Source organism: Sinocyclocheilus rhinocerous, unplaced genomic scaffold (genome assembly GCF_001515625.1).
Source record: "Sinocyclocheilus rhinocerous isolate Xijiao unplaced genomic scaffold, SAMN03320098_v1.1 scaffold2207, whole genome shotgun sequence".
Lineage (NCBI taxonomy): Eukaryota > Metazoa > Chordata > Actinopteri > Cypriniformes > Cyprinidae > Sinocyclocheilus > Sinocyclocheilus rhinocerous.
This window is the reverse complement of record NW_015625575.1, coordinates 23,434-37,530: the sequence shown is the minus strand read 5'-3', so window position 1 is coordinate 37,530 and position 14,097 is coordinate 23,434. Positions and strand designations below refer to the sequence as shown.

At 32.0% G+C, this 14,097-nt stretch overlaps 1 protein-coding gene across 1 annotated transcript in view; it reads right to left on the bottom strand.

Moving 5' to 3' along the window:
- LOC107751824 (contactin-associated protein-like 4) overlaps nt 1–14,097 on the bottom strand; it is a gene marked incomplete at its 5' end in the record, with an annotated part of 142,723 nt that overhangs the window by 113,869 nt on the left and 14,757 nt on the right. The window contains 3 exons of the mRNA XM_016567597.1: nt 267–277; nt 3,271–3,418; nt 13,690–13,911. Of these exons, the coding sequence (XP_016423083.1) occupies nt 267–277; nt 3,271–3,418; nt 13,690–13,911 (381 nt within the window). The remainder of the gene's footprint in view (nt 1–266; nt 278–3,270; nt 3,419–13,689; nt 13,912–14,097) is intronic.

Sequence of the window (14,097 nt, the reverse complement as noted above, 5' to 3'; positions counted from 1 at the left end):
TTTTTTTTTTTTTTTTGGGGGGGGGGGGGTGAAATATAATCCTGACATGTTCCTGACAGCTTTTGTGAGATTAATTAATTTTAAAAAATGGCATACAAATATCTTAATCAGTAATTCAGTACCGTGGTCTACAGCAGTGTAATGTGGAATTACTAACTGATGGAATTGCTGTATCATATCATAGTCTTTTAACATGTAGTTTGTATCCCAAAACACTCTGCTTTCATGCTGTCTACCTAAAACTGAATGACTTTAGAGAAACTGACCACATCAGACTCTGAAGACACAGCAGAAACAAACACAAGAACTCGAGAGATCAGGCTGAACCGCTCAGAACCAGGCAGTACAAATGACTGATTTCCATTCTCGTTAACAAGGCTTCAACTGCATTCAGTAAATAAACTCTAATGAACTGCAACAAACATACAAACAAGCAAGCAAACAAATAAATAAATAATGAATTGCATAATAATTAACTAAAATAAATACATAGATAATGCATTACAGTAATTAAATAAAAATAAATAAATAAAATTAATGAAATAATAATGAAATCAAATTAATAATACACAAAAATAAATAAGTAAATAATAGTGAAGAAAAATAAATAAATAAATAATGGATTACAATTAAGAAATACATAAATACACTAAAATATGTTAATAATAATAATGATCTAACATTAAAATAAATAATTAACAAAAACATTTAAATAATGAAATATCCTAAATAAATTGCAATAAATAAATAATGGACTACAGTAAACATATACACTATACATAAATAAAAAATAAATAAAAGAACTAAAATTAAAATAAATGATAATGAACCTAAAAAGAGAAATAAAAAAAATAAATAAATAATGAAATGAACTCAAAATAAATAAATTTATTAATTAATTAATAATGGACAATAATAGATAATAGTAATGAGCTAAAATAAATAAATAACAGTAATACATCAATAAATTAATAACCTAAAATAAACAATTACATAATTCAACGAATAACAAATATCAAATACATTGGAAATATCAATAAACAAATAAACAATAAACAAAAATCAAATACACTGGAAATTAAATAATGAACTATATTAAATACATGCATTACACGTAAATGATAATGAACTAAAATAAATAAATAATGAACAATAATAATAATAATTAAATAATAATGAACTGAAATAAATAAGTATATATATATTGTATATTATATATATAAAACAATCTACAATTAAAATAATAATAATCTAAAACAAACAAATACATATTTAGATAATGAACTATAAATAAGGGACTATAATAAATAAATAATGAAATATAACAAATAAATATATAATGCACAATAGAGAAAGTTAAAGAAACAAACAAAATGAATAAATAAAGATTCTGTGTGTGATGTTGATTTAGTGTAAGGTTAACTGCCTGAAGAGTGAAACACTGACTCTGAGACACTTTCAAAACATTGATCTGTTTGTTTGTGTGGACTGACATGTCAACAAACCCCTGACTCTAACTATTAAACTCTTTTTATAATTTATAATTATAATTGGTGTTGCACACAGTGTTTGTGCAGCTCTATTGGCGCTCCTGATGTATTCAGGTACAGCAGCTTCACTAAATGGAGCAGAGAGAGTTTAAACCTGAGGTCAACAGAGATGATGCAAACGCCTGACACTGGATACAACCTGCAGATCCCAGCAATAAATTATACATCTGTATGAATGCAGGGAAAACACTCCATCCCTAATGGTCTGCTGTATTTACAGTATGAACATGGAAACAATCCAAACGCTGTTAATGCACTTGAGGCAAATAAACAATGTATTATGTTGACTGGAGGTTTTGCCCTGCAGTTCTGCCCCGTGTGACTCCAGCGACAACACATCTCATGCACAGGACCTCTGAGAGACCAGTCATACATCAGCCAGAGCGCTGGGCTGCAGTCTGACTGAAAACCACTCGTCTGCTCTCAGATGATAACATATAACACGTGGCGTTTGGAGATGTGAAATTGTCATAGTATAGAGCACATGCTGATCTGGAGCGTCATTAAGGTTGTAATCACAAAACTAAAAAGAAAGCATTAGATTAAAGGTAAACGGCACCAAACTGAAATTCAAAGATAATGAGTCAAACACATATGCTAAACACGTCTTCTATTGGCTGCAGAAACAGGGAGTACATTATCACATAGCCCCGCCTCTAAACTCACTCTATTGGTTGAGACAGTAGTTGAAATGAAATCAAACAGATCAATGTTTTGAGAGTGCCACAGTGTTTTACTCTTCAGGAAGTCAAAATAGACATTTTGACAGTTCACAACTAAATTTTTTAAATCATATTTAAATAAATACAGGATTTAATTATTATTATTATTATTATTAGTAGTAGTAGTAGTAGTAGTAGTAGTAGTAGTATACTGTTAAATTCATTTAATAACAAAATATTTTAAATAATATTTAAATAAAATTCATAACAAAAGATTTTTAAATAAAATTTAATTAAATAAATAAACAATTATATTAAATTGATTCATAACTTAAAAGATTAAATTATATTTTAACAAATACATTTATTTGTTTAAATATACACAAATTAATAAAAAATAAACATTTCATAATATGTAGGATTTTATTTTATTTTACACTTACACAAATAAATACATTTGTTTAAATATACACATAAAATATTTTAAATCATATTTTAAATAAATCAAATTCATTCATATATAAATGGACAAATGAATGAATGAATAATATTAAATTAGTTTACATATTAACATAAAATATTTTAAATAATATTTAAATAAACTCAAAACATAAAAGATTTTAAATCAAATTTAAATAAATATTCAAATCTTTAAAATACCATTTTGTTAAAATAAAAATAAAAATTGTTAAATTCACATTTAAATGAATGAATAATAAATAATAAACCAGAATAAATTAATTTCATAACTAAAGATTTTAAATTAAACAAATCCAGAAATAAAAAACATAACATTTTAATTTCTATTTAAATGAATGAATGAATAAATAACAAACTATAATAAACTAATTTCATAGTGAAACAAAAATGTATTTTATTTATTTATTTAAAATCATCTTTAAATAAATAACAAACTCCATGATATGAAATATTTTAAATCATATTTAAATAAATAAATAAATTTCATAATATGAAAGGTTTTAAATGAATAACTATAATATAAAATTATTTTCATAAGATGAGCACTGTCCAGTGGTATGTCAGTGTTAAACACATACTGTATTGGCAGCCATAGGCCTCCAGTCTCAGGCCGATCCTGCCGTTGGGGTTCCAGTGGAGCGGCAGTATCCGGATGTACTGAGCGATGACGGGCTGCTGGAGTTTGTACATCACCACACTGTCAGCGTTCGAGTTCCCAGAGAAAGCCTTGAATAAGGAGAACACCAGCGTTACATGTGTGTGGTTTGACCTGATGCACTAATGCGCTCCTGCATCTTTTCTGTTTCCCATTGGATCATAAAGATGCAGATTGTCGATCCTGAACTCGGGTGGCAGGTGAAGAGACCAGTCTATAACTCACATTCAACATAATGTGAGCCGAGACCCTGTGGAGACCGGAGCAATCGGACATGGCCACGGGTCAGCGAGCAGCGCTTCTCTCCATCACATCACTGTATTAAAGGAAATCAATACAGCACTAACCCGCTGAACAAAACACTCATCGCACAACTAAAACTGGCTGGTTAGGCTGGACTAGGACCGGCCGAAGAATTGCCATGTATGTTTAGGCTGATATGTTTGTTATTGTGTCCAAAAAATAAAAAAAGAATAAATAAAAATCACAGCATATGTTTAGCACATAAACTGGACAAATAAATCAATGAAATAATTTTTTTTTTTTTATTATTATCATTAACATGAAGAAAAATTTATAATAACTAACATCCTAAAGCAACTTTTAGGTAGTGTTGAAATCAATGTGTTTAAATCTGTGCTATATATATATATATATATATATATATTAGGGATGCACCAATGTATCGGCCGCCGATATTTATCGGCCGATTTTTTATTATTTTAAAGCCATCGGCATATCGGAAATAGCATGAAAAGGGCTGATACCGATGGTTTATTAATTAACTGCATGGAGACAACGAGAATCCAATATTTTTCTCTGGGCAAAATAATTAAATACTTGCCAAAACAAAATAAAATCTGCACAACATAGTTTGTCAGACGGCATAGTACGGCCATATGCAAACGTGACGCTGAAGCATCCAACCAGTGAAATGCCTGCTCTCAGCTGTAAATTCATCATATGTAAGTTGCAATGGCAATGCACCGGCATTAGAGTGTATCCGAGGCTATGTCACTGTGATGGAGAGACTCTGAAATTGTCTTCCATCACTGTTTTCACTGTTAATGTTGGTTGCTTTTTTGCATTTCTTTGTCTAGCTAAGTGGGCGTGGCAATAGGAAGTGCAAACTAAGAAAAAGCACTCAGCTTAACTAATGTTTGTGCAAATGTTTTGGTTTATCCGTTCTTTTTTAAATTGTATTATTAATTTACTTAAACTATTGTTTCTAAATATCATGTATATCATAAGACTCAAAGTCAAGAGTCTTTTATAAAAAAAATGGTATGTTCCAATTTGGGGAGAGCGGGAAAAAATGTGTATAAGATGGCCGGAGGGGGGATAGAGTGCTTGGAACAAGATTGTAGTGCTGTGTAGCATGTGAAACTCCAGCCTCAATGTTGTAGAGGGGAGTTGGTACTGTTTTTAGTACTTGCAGTTTTAGTTTTAGACTGTTTTTATTACAATCTTTGTTTTAAGCTCTTAAACCTATTTATTTAATTAATCTGATTTCAATAAACAACCCTTTGGACTCCAACTTCGCTATTGATCCTCCTGGTGACTGCTCGGGTCGTTATCACAGTCACGAACCGCCAAGCATTAGGCCTACATTTAAGTGAAAATGAATGGCAGATAATATGCAGCTTTTTGTTTGAAACCAGTGTAGAACACGGATTCCCACAAGGTCACATCACGCACCTGCAGCGTTTCTGTGAACGAAGAAAACAGAATAAAACTATATAGGCTACATAAAAAGGAATATATAGGCCTATACACAAAACATATTTCACTTAAATCATTAACAGATTTTGAATGATGTTTTGCTTCTATCTGTATGACAAACCAGCGTTGGTATGATCATAAATTACGGAGTAACAGTTGGGAAAACAATGCAGTGATCGCGTTGGTGGCTCATACGCACACACAACAAATTTTTGCTAATTTGACATCGTAGCCTGTTCATTATCAAAATAAAATACAGTTAAAGAAACATAAAAAGTTACACTGCTCAAATTAAATAGTCGGTAGTACAGTCTGTGCCATTCAGCATAACCACCGCCTCACTGTGCTGTTTTAGTCTATATGTGAAGGATGATGTTTTACGTCGATAATGCGAGTGAAGAACAAAGCCTATAGTTTACATAATAAACAATAGGTTAGCATCCAGATACTTCACGAATATGGAAACATTTAGATTCGTGCAGAATGAGAGAAGCAGGCTTCAGTTTCATTTTTAAATTAATTCGTTTTGGCTTGACGCTTATATTTAGCCTAAATACAACGTTAGAGGATTTGTTGTGGAGAGAAGGGAACTAAAATAGCCTAATTGTGTTTGTAATTTTGCTTTTATTTACCATTATTTTAGCCTACATTATTTCTGAATGTAATAATAAAATGCAACATACAGCCTACTAATTTAGGCTGTTTTTTCCTCTCAAAACGCTTATAGGAGTAGCGTTTTTTTTTTCCCTGCTGAAACATTTTTAAATATCTTGAAAAAAATTATTTAATGTTTTTATTGCGTTGACAGTTTTTTCTTTTGTTTAATACATTTGGTCTTTGGTAAATCTAGAAAAGATGATGCTGTATTGGCTATGACTAAGAGAGATCATTCAAGACTCTCTTCACGATTTTTTTTTTCTATTTGAATAAATTAAACGCTGTACTTTATTATTATTATTATTATTGGCAAAGAAAAAGTTTAAAAAATTAATTAACGTTATGTTTTCTACTCAAACCGGTTTCACAGAGGAACGCAGGAACAGACACGTTCAAATACCGATTTTGCTCGGAGTGAACCAATCTTTTTTTTCTCTCTCGTTTTTAAGCCATGCTTTATGCAATTGACCAATATCGGTATCAGTATCGGCCAATAGTTGTTTGTTAAAATCGGTATCGGTATCGACCAAAAAAAAAATCCTATTTATATAGGATATATATTAGCGTTGTCAATCGATTAAAAAAAATTAACTAATTAATCGCACTTTTTTTTCTGAAATTAATTGCGATTAATCCCACCTAACATTAGTTTTTACACCTAACATAAATTTTTTAAAATACTTTTACATTGCAATAATTTCACATTCAATCTTCAAAGTAATGTAGAAACAACATAAAGACCGTATATTCTTAATAATTGTGTATAATGGCATCTTTTTTTATGACTGAAGGCCAGTATCACTCTGATGGCTCTATGAAATAGTTTTTCCCCTAATATTTAACCATTGATTAGCCATTCAACATTACAAGAACTACCCATTTTAACATTTAACATTTTTACATTAAAAATAGAATGATAAAATATTTAAGATAGTGCATTGGAGGAGAATTATATTTATATTTTTGTATATTAATATATAAATACAATGTATAGTAACATAAATAGATAACATAATAAATGTAACAAAACTATAAATACTAAATATAAAATTACATAAAACAATTACACCCAAATTAAAATGACAAAATTTTTACATTATTAATTACGAAAAATATATAATCTATCTGTCAGCTATTTAGGCTAAGACACAAGTTGAATAACTTGCACCTCAGGCTGCTTTCATAGTCAGGGATTTTCCAGCTAAGGTCCTGCTGGCTATTTTAAACGGAGGCAACAAATTCGTCGGTCATCCGACGTGACGTCTCCGTTCCCTCCTTCAGGGAACGAGGGTTACATACGTAACCGAGACGTTCTTGTGGATTATTTTGCAGGGAGGAGCATTCATTTTGTCCTTATATCTGCCAGAGATGTCTGCAATTTGGAGTTTGTGGGCTCGGAGTAATTGGGAGCTGAGTAGCGCTCTCAGTGTGTTTGAAGGGATCAGCCGTCTGCTGGAGTGCAGCGTTAAGCCCAACAAATTGCTCTGTTTCCTGCTGAGGAGGCGCATCTCATTTGCTCTAAAGTGGCCTGTGAAATATATCAAGTCAAGGTGCAAATCCTCCAGCGCCAGGAGCGACAAGCTCTTGCTCTCACGAGAGGAAAAAACACAGGCGCTCGCGTCTTCAACTCTAAACGCTTCTCGTGACAGACGGAGTCGTGACTAGCGCTTCCCACCGCAGACTGATGACGGATAAAGACACAAAAACGGGTCTCAGGTCTGTTCTGACCTGTCACCGACCGCAGGAAAAAACAGCACAGAATGCTAATAATAACGTGCAACTATATAATCATGTAAACAAATTTGGGGTCAGTATGACTTTTTAAAAGTAAATCAATACTTAATTATCCAGCGAGGATGCATTAAATTGATCAAAAGTGACAGTAAAGACATTTATAATGTTACTATTTCAAATCAATGCTGTTCTTTGAACTTCTCTGTTCATCTGTGAATCCTGAAAAATGAGATGTATCACGGTTTCCACAAAACTATTGGGCAGCACACCTGTTTTCAACATTGATAATAATCAGACAAGTTTCTTGAGCAGAAAATCAGCATATTAGACTGATTTCTGAAGATCATGTGACACTGAAGACTGGAGTAATGATGCTGAAAATTCAGCTGCGAATAAATTACATTTGAACATATATTCACATTGAAAACAGCTATTTTAAATTGGAATATTATTTCACAATCTTACAGATTTTAATGTATTTTTGATCAAATAAATGCAGCCTTGGTGAACAGAAGCTACTCTAATACATACAAAAAAAAAACAAAAAAAAAATTACCAAACCTAAAACTTTTGTTGTTGAGGTCAAATGGCATTTTTGTTCATTTCTGTGCAAAACTTTTTGAATTTTGTTACTCAGTTTGGTCGTCAAATGTAGCCTAAATCCACATCTTGAAGCAAAACTAGTTGGATGAATCAATAAATCTTAAGTGCAAACCTCACAGAACAGATTGCAGAGCATTTCGGCATTCAAACGTGAAGACGACAAAAGATGTGAAACTCAATAAGCATCTATTCTCTGAGTGTCAAAACTAAATAAACCCTCTCACACACTTAACAAGCTCATTTCAATAACACATTTAGCTAGTGTTGAGCTCACTGGAGAGCCTGAGGAAGCTCAGATCTGTGCTTCTAAATCTGATTTAACATTACACATTGAAAAAAGAGAATTATATTCATATTTTTAAAAAGTTTGTTGAATAAATAAATAAATAAATAAATAATTGTAAAAAAAAAAACTATAAATATTAAATATAAAATCATTAAAAAAAAAATTTAATTCGAAACCAAGTTATAAAATATTTGAGGAAAATTATATTTACAATTTTACATTTATAATAAATATCTAAATAAATCAAATAAATAATAAATACATGTAAATAAACTATAAATGCTAAATATAAAATTATTACAAATTAATTATATTAAAAATAAAATTATAAAATATTTACGATTGCACATTGAATGAGGAAAATTATATTCATAATTTTTAATTTATATTAAATGTATAAATAAATCAAATAAATAATAAATGCAGTACATGTAAATAAATAATAAATATTAAATTATATTAAAAATAAAATGAAAATGTTTAATACTGCACACTGAAGGAGAATTGTTTATTAATTATTTAGTAAATGTATATTAAATATAAATAAAATAATGAATATATGTAAAAAATAAATATACAATGTATTACTAAATATACAATTTATAAAAAATAATTATATTAAAAATTTAATTACAAAATATCATAGAGAGGTTGATGAAGCTTAAATCTGTTTTAAATAAGTCTTATATTTATTTTAAGATTGCACATTGAAGGAGGAGAATTACATTTATATTTTTAAAATGATAAATATAATATAATATAATATAATATAATATAATATAATATAATATAATATAATATAATATAATATAATATAATATAAAAGTATTATATTGATTAAATTATTAAGTATTTTTATTATAAAACAGGAAAAATATATAATCTACCTGTTAGCTGGTCAGGCCAAGACACATCTGAACAATCACCAAAACCAGCTAGATGTTGCCTTAAATGTTGTAAAGAAAGCATGAAAGTTATGTCATTAAGTCTGTATACATGATGCCTCAACATGCTGTCTAGGTAGGCAGCTCACTAGATTTTGGAAGAGGCTATTCTTCCATGTTTTTCCTTTAAGCTTATCAACACATCTTAATGAGGATAAAGCTGTTCCACGGTAAAATCCTTTTAAAAACCTGTTTGTAGTCTAACAACCACTTCATCAGACTTCATTCTGATCTTTTCATTAGTGAAATTCTCTTTGTACCTTTCAACATCACATCTAACCCTATGCACTACGGTTTTACAACTTACTCAAAATGAAAGTTTCGTTTCCTAAAGAAATTTCTTTCTTCCATGGAAGACAAATGAATATGTTTAGCAACATTTTCATTTGCATACAATCTCAGAAAAGGACAAAAAGCACTATAAAAGCACCATAACAGGCTCTTCAGATTACTACTTTGGTGTTTTTATGGAGCTTTTTGGTGATTGGAGTTTAACAGCATCTGTCTTCACAAATTTTCACTGAATCCACCTTGATGCTTCACATAAATTATGGAAGTAACTTCTGTTAAACTGTAAACAATCAGCCAAAGATTTGCTCTTTGACTGCCCCCTAGAGGACGCAGTTCGAAGTTCCCATGAAAGGGAACAAGCATTTTCAAAAACTTGGTACTATGAGGTGACATTATAAATAAATACTGTATTTACTGGCTTTAGAAACCTTACAATAAGGACTGATAATCGGGATTAGAAGTGAAAAGAGGAGGCAAATACATTTTAAAGCATCCTTGTGAAAACACACCTGCAAAGAGACGTGAGGATTTAGGGAGAAAAACCAGAGATTCTCAGTGCATTCAGTGAATTATTCATGAGATATATTGTAAATTAAGACCACAAATATGCAGTATATGTTGTCTTTTCATACTGAAAATAATCCTAAGGAAAAGATGCAGCGGCTGAAAAGAGCTCACGTCACATTACACTACCAAGCGTTACGTTATTCTCCTGATGTCTGATTATAAAACATGAAGGGAAATTTACAGCTCATTCAGTCAAGCTCACGATAAGGATGATTTGTAATGATTATGATTTTGATTTGAAATGATTTGTTTCAGTCTTTTTAAGTGGAACTTACTCAAACTGGAAGAGCCTCCCATAATTTAAAATGTAGTATAGGAAAAAGATGGATAGAAAAGTCAACATGTCATGAACAATATAATAGTCTTCAAAATACCTCCTTTTCTAGGGCCCCATGAAATGTTTCATTTTTCCCAAATCCCCCTCCCCCTTTTTCCCTCTTCAACATTCCATTTTTTTCTGTTTTTGTTCATTTAGATTCCTTTTTTTTTCATTTCCAACATTTTTAATGAACTGAATTCATGAAAACAACTATTTATTTATGTATTTACATTAATAGTAGGGATGTGCAACAGCGATCGAGTACTCGAGTACTCGGCCGTGACAGCGACGATCGAGCATGAAAACGATGATCATGGAAAAAAAAAATTCTGATTGGTTATAGCAGCAGTTTGGGTGGTACCATGAGCTCTGATTGTTTAGCTTGCAACAGCATGCGGTCCAAAGTACAGACGTGAGAAGAGAGAAGCATGGCTTCGGAGTCACATAGTGATGTCTGGGTTAGCTACATATCCGATTAATCTAATATTGGATGTGTTGGGATATTCATTTGTTAACATGCCGAATGCGCTGCATATTACCAGTGTTTAGTTTCATGCTCAAATGCAATGCCCGATATTGACTATCTGTGCTATTTGAGACTGTCATATTTCTTTTTTTTTATATACAGCAGTGCTTTTTTTGTCATATTTGTTCAATAGTAGGCATACTTCAATTAAAATTGTTTTCGTACTTCATATGGCTTCCAAAACGTGCAGGCGATTTCAGAAATCACTTAATAATGTAGATGAAAATATAGCACAAATCTGCCATAAACACAGCATTACAATGAGAACTTTATAGAAAACTACAGAAAATTCTGTCTTTTTTACTTGTTCGTGTTTAAGCGCGCTGTCATGAAAGCGCATCACGGTGGGAGATCTCTCTCTCTCTCTCTCTCACGCTATAGCATGTAACTTAATTAAGAAATTATTTTAACCCAAAAAGCAAATTATGTTCCCTTCGAACTGATTGTCTTTAAAATACAAATCTTTGTAATCCCAGGCTATCTGTAATCAGAAGCACATTTATAACTGGAATATAATTTAATTTCATTCACATGTGTTTCATAAACACATAATCCTTTATGGATTACAATCCGCCATCAAAATGATACATAAATGTTACGTTTATGTTATTTATCTAAGTTATCTGATTAATATCATAGGATGTGTCATAGAACGGGCTTCATTTCATTGGCATAAAGTCACTCTTCAGCTTCACTTCAGGCAGCTATTCCTTTTTAGATGCTGCTTTTTAATAACATTGCTGCATCATAATCATAATCTAGACATGTTATCATGTTATCATGTCATGTTTTTATTTTTAACATTCATTTTCATGACAGTCTTCAGATATTTTCATTATCTCCATTACGACCATGCCCCGCCCGCTGCACAAGCCCCACCCCCGAGTATTCGAGTACTCGTTTTTGAAACCTATCAATGATCGAAATGAGAAATTGCCAAAAAATGCCCATCCCTAATTAATAGTGCCATTTGAAATGCTTTATTTATTTATTTATTTATATATTTTTTGTATATTTAATTTTTCTGGTAATCAAATGAAGCCATCAATTATTCATTTAACTTACCTTTTCATCCAATGAAGTTCTGCACAAGAAAGGTCTACTGTTAAAATTAAAACATGGATGAAAAATTTTATGATAATTCATAAAAAAAACAATAGCCATGTTTTAATAATAATTTTATTATTATTATGAATTATTATTATTAGTGTTATTACCGTATTGGCCCGAATATAAGACGACCCCCCTTTTTCCAGATGTACCTTTTGGAAAAAGGCTTTTTAAAAACCAAATCTTGTTTTTTCTCAGTAAAACACATTTTGTCTTCAATTATTTTCATATTGCATATTTTTCCTATTTTAATTTTTGTTTTGAAAGTATGGTAAAAACTGGTAAAATGTACCAACAATCACATAAAAAAAATATACACTTAAAAAAAAAAAAAAAAACAGGTAGCCCATCTGAATTAGAACATTTAGGCTATCCATCTATTAGTAGCCTACCAAAATCTTATTAACAGTATAAGTTTAATCTTACTGTAGACTTCAAATCTGGGTACTGTCTTACGTTTTAAAATCACAAAGGGAGTTTGGTCCCATCATGCTAACGTGACAGTCAGGATTCATGCAGCTGTAAGGTTTTCTTTTTCTTTTGTTTTTACTCGCGATCTTTACAACACGCATTACATTACGTATTCCATGGCACACTCGGTTTATGCGTATTTGGCGCCATCTATTGTTGTGGGTGTATTATTGACATGTCAAAGTCTAGACCCTGAATATAAGACAACCGCGTTTTTTCAGATGTATTTCCAAGAAAAAAACATAGTCTTATATTCGGGTCAATACGGTATTATTATATGGAGTCATACATTATACTGTATAAGAGTAATATAGTAATAATAGTATTTCTTTCACAATTTCTTCAAGTTAAACCAAACTTTAATTTTGATGGGTTGGCGTAGAGAGTTTTGTTTGTGTGTGTATATATGATATGACGATAGTTTTTCTCAAATGAAACAGTCAAATGCTCAATAAGAGCAGTTTTGGAGATGTTGTTCATGTATTTATGTCCTTATTTAGTGAGACACTGAAACGATGAAGCACAATACAGTATGTGTGTAGTAAAGGAAACCGCATGTCTGTGCCATTCATTCACACAGAGACACATGCAGGATTCATATTATAAGTCCGTTTTTATATTATATTGCAGTTTAATATTCGCAGACACTAGTCCATTTTGCCATATGATGTGTACTGACAAAATCTGACAAATTCCGTGACATTCCACTTAATAAATAATGACTGAATAATAAAATTTAATGACTGAATTCTGTGATTCCGTCCGTGTTTTCCGCATTGCAGAAATCATACGGCAATACTTTTGTGCTCCAGAGAACACACACAGATTTAAAACAAGTAAATTATGACAGAATTTCAATACCTTGGCAAACTATCCCTTAAGTTTTGCACAGAGAAACAGGCAGCTACTGTGAATGCATTAGCATTCTGAGTCCATTTTACCTACAGCCGACCATACTGACTGACACAAATTAGCCTGAAAATCCCATCAAATCCCTCTTAAGGAGCTGCATTGGCTGGTCACCCGTAGTGCTGCATCTCACGCTGCAGATGTGGATCTGTATACCTCAGCAGCTCAGCCTAAATCAGATCAGACGGCATCATAAACGCTACCTGTCCCTCGTAAATCACGATAAAACGGCCAAGCGGTGGGGCGCCGAGGTGGGCCGCGCTGAGAGAGCCAGGCAAGAGCGACACCTGCTCGGGACGGGAGCCGCGGCGCATTGGCAGCACAGGAAGTGAAAGCTCTGAATGCAGCCAAAGCGTCGGAGCCAGATGGATAGAGCCATCAGACAGGTGGAGCCCGGCGAACCCAAATCCAGCCGCCCGCTGCGTCTCGCTCATAATCAGGACAGCCAGACCCAAGATGGGGATATTCAAGAGCACGACGGGACCTACATTCACATCAGAAACGCCAATGTTTATAGCCAGAGGATGATTTAATGCTCACATGCTGCTCAGAAAGGCTAATGGAGCTGTTTCACTTAAGTATCAACACTGTCTCAGATGTTTCTGCTAAGA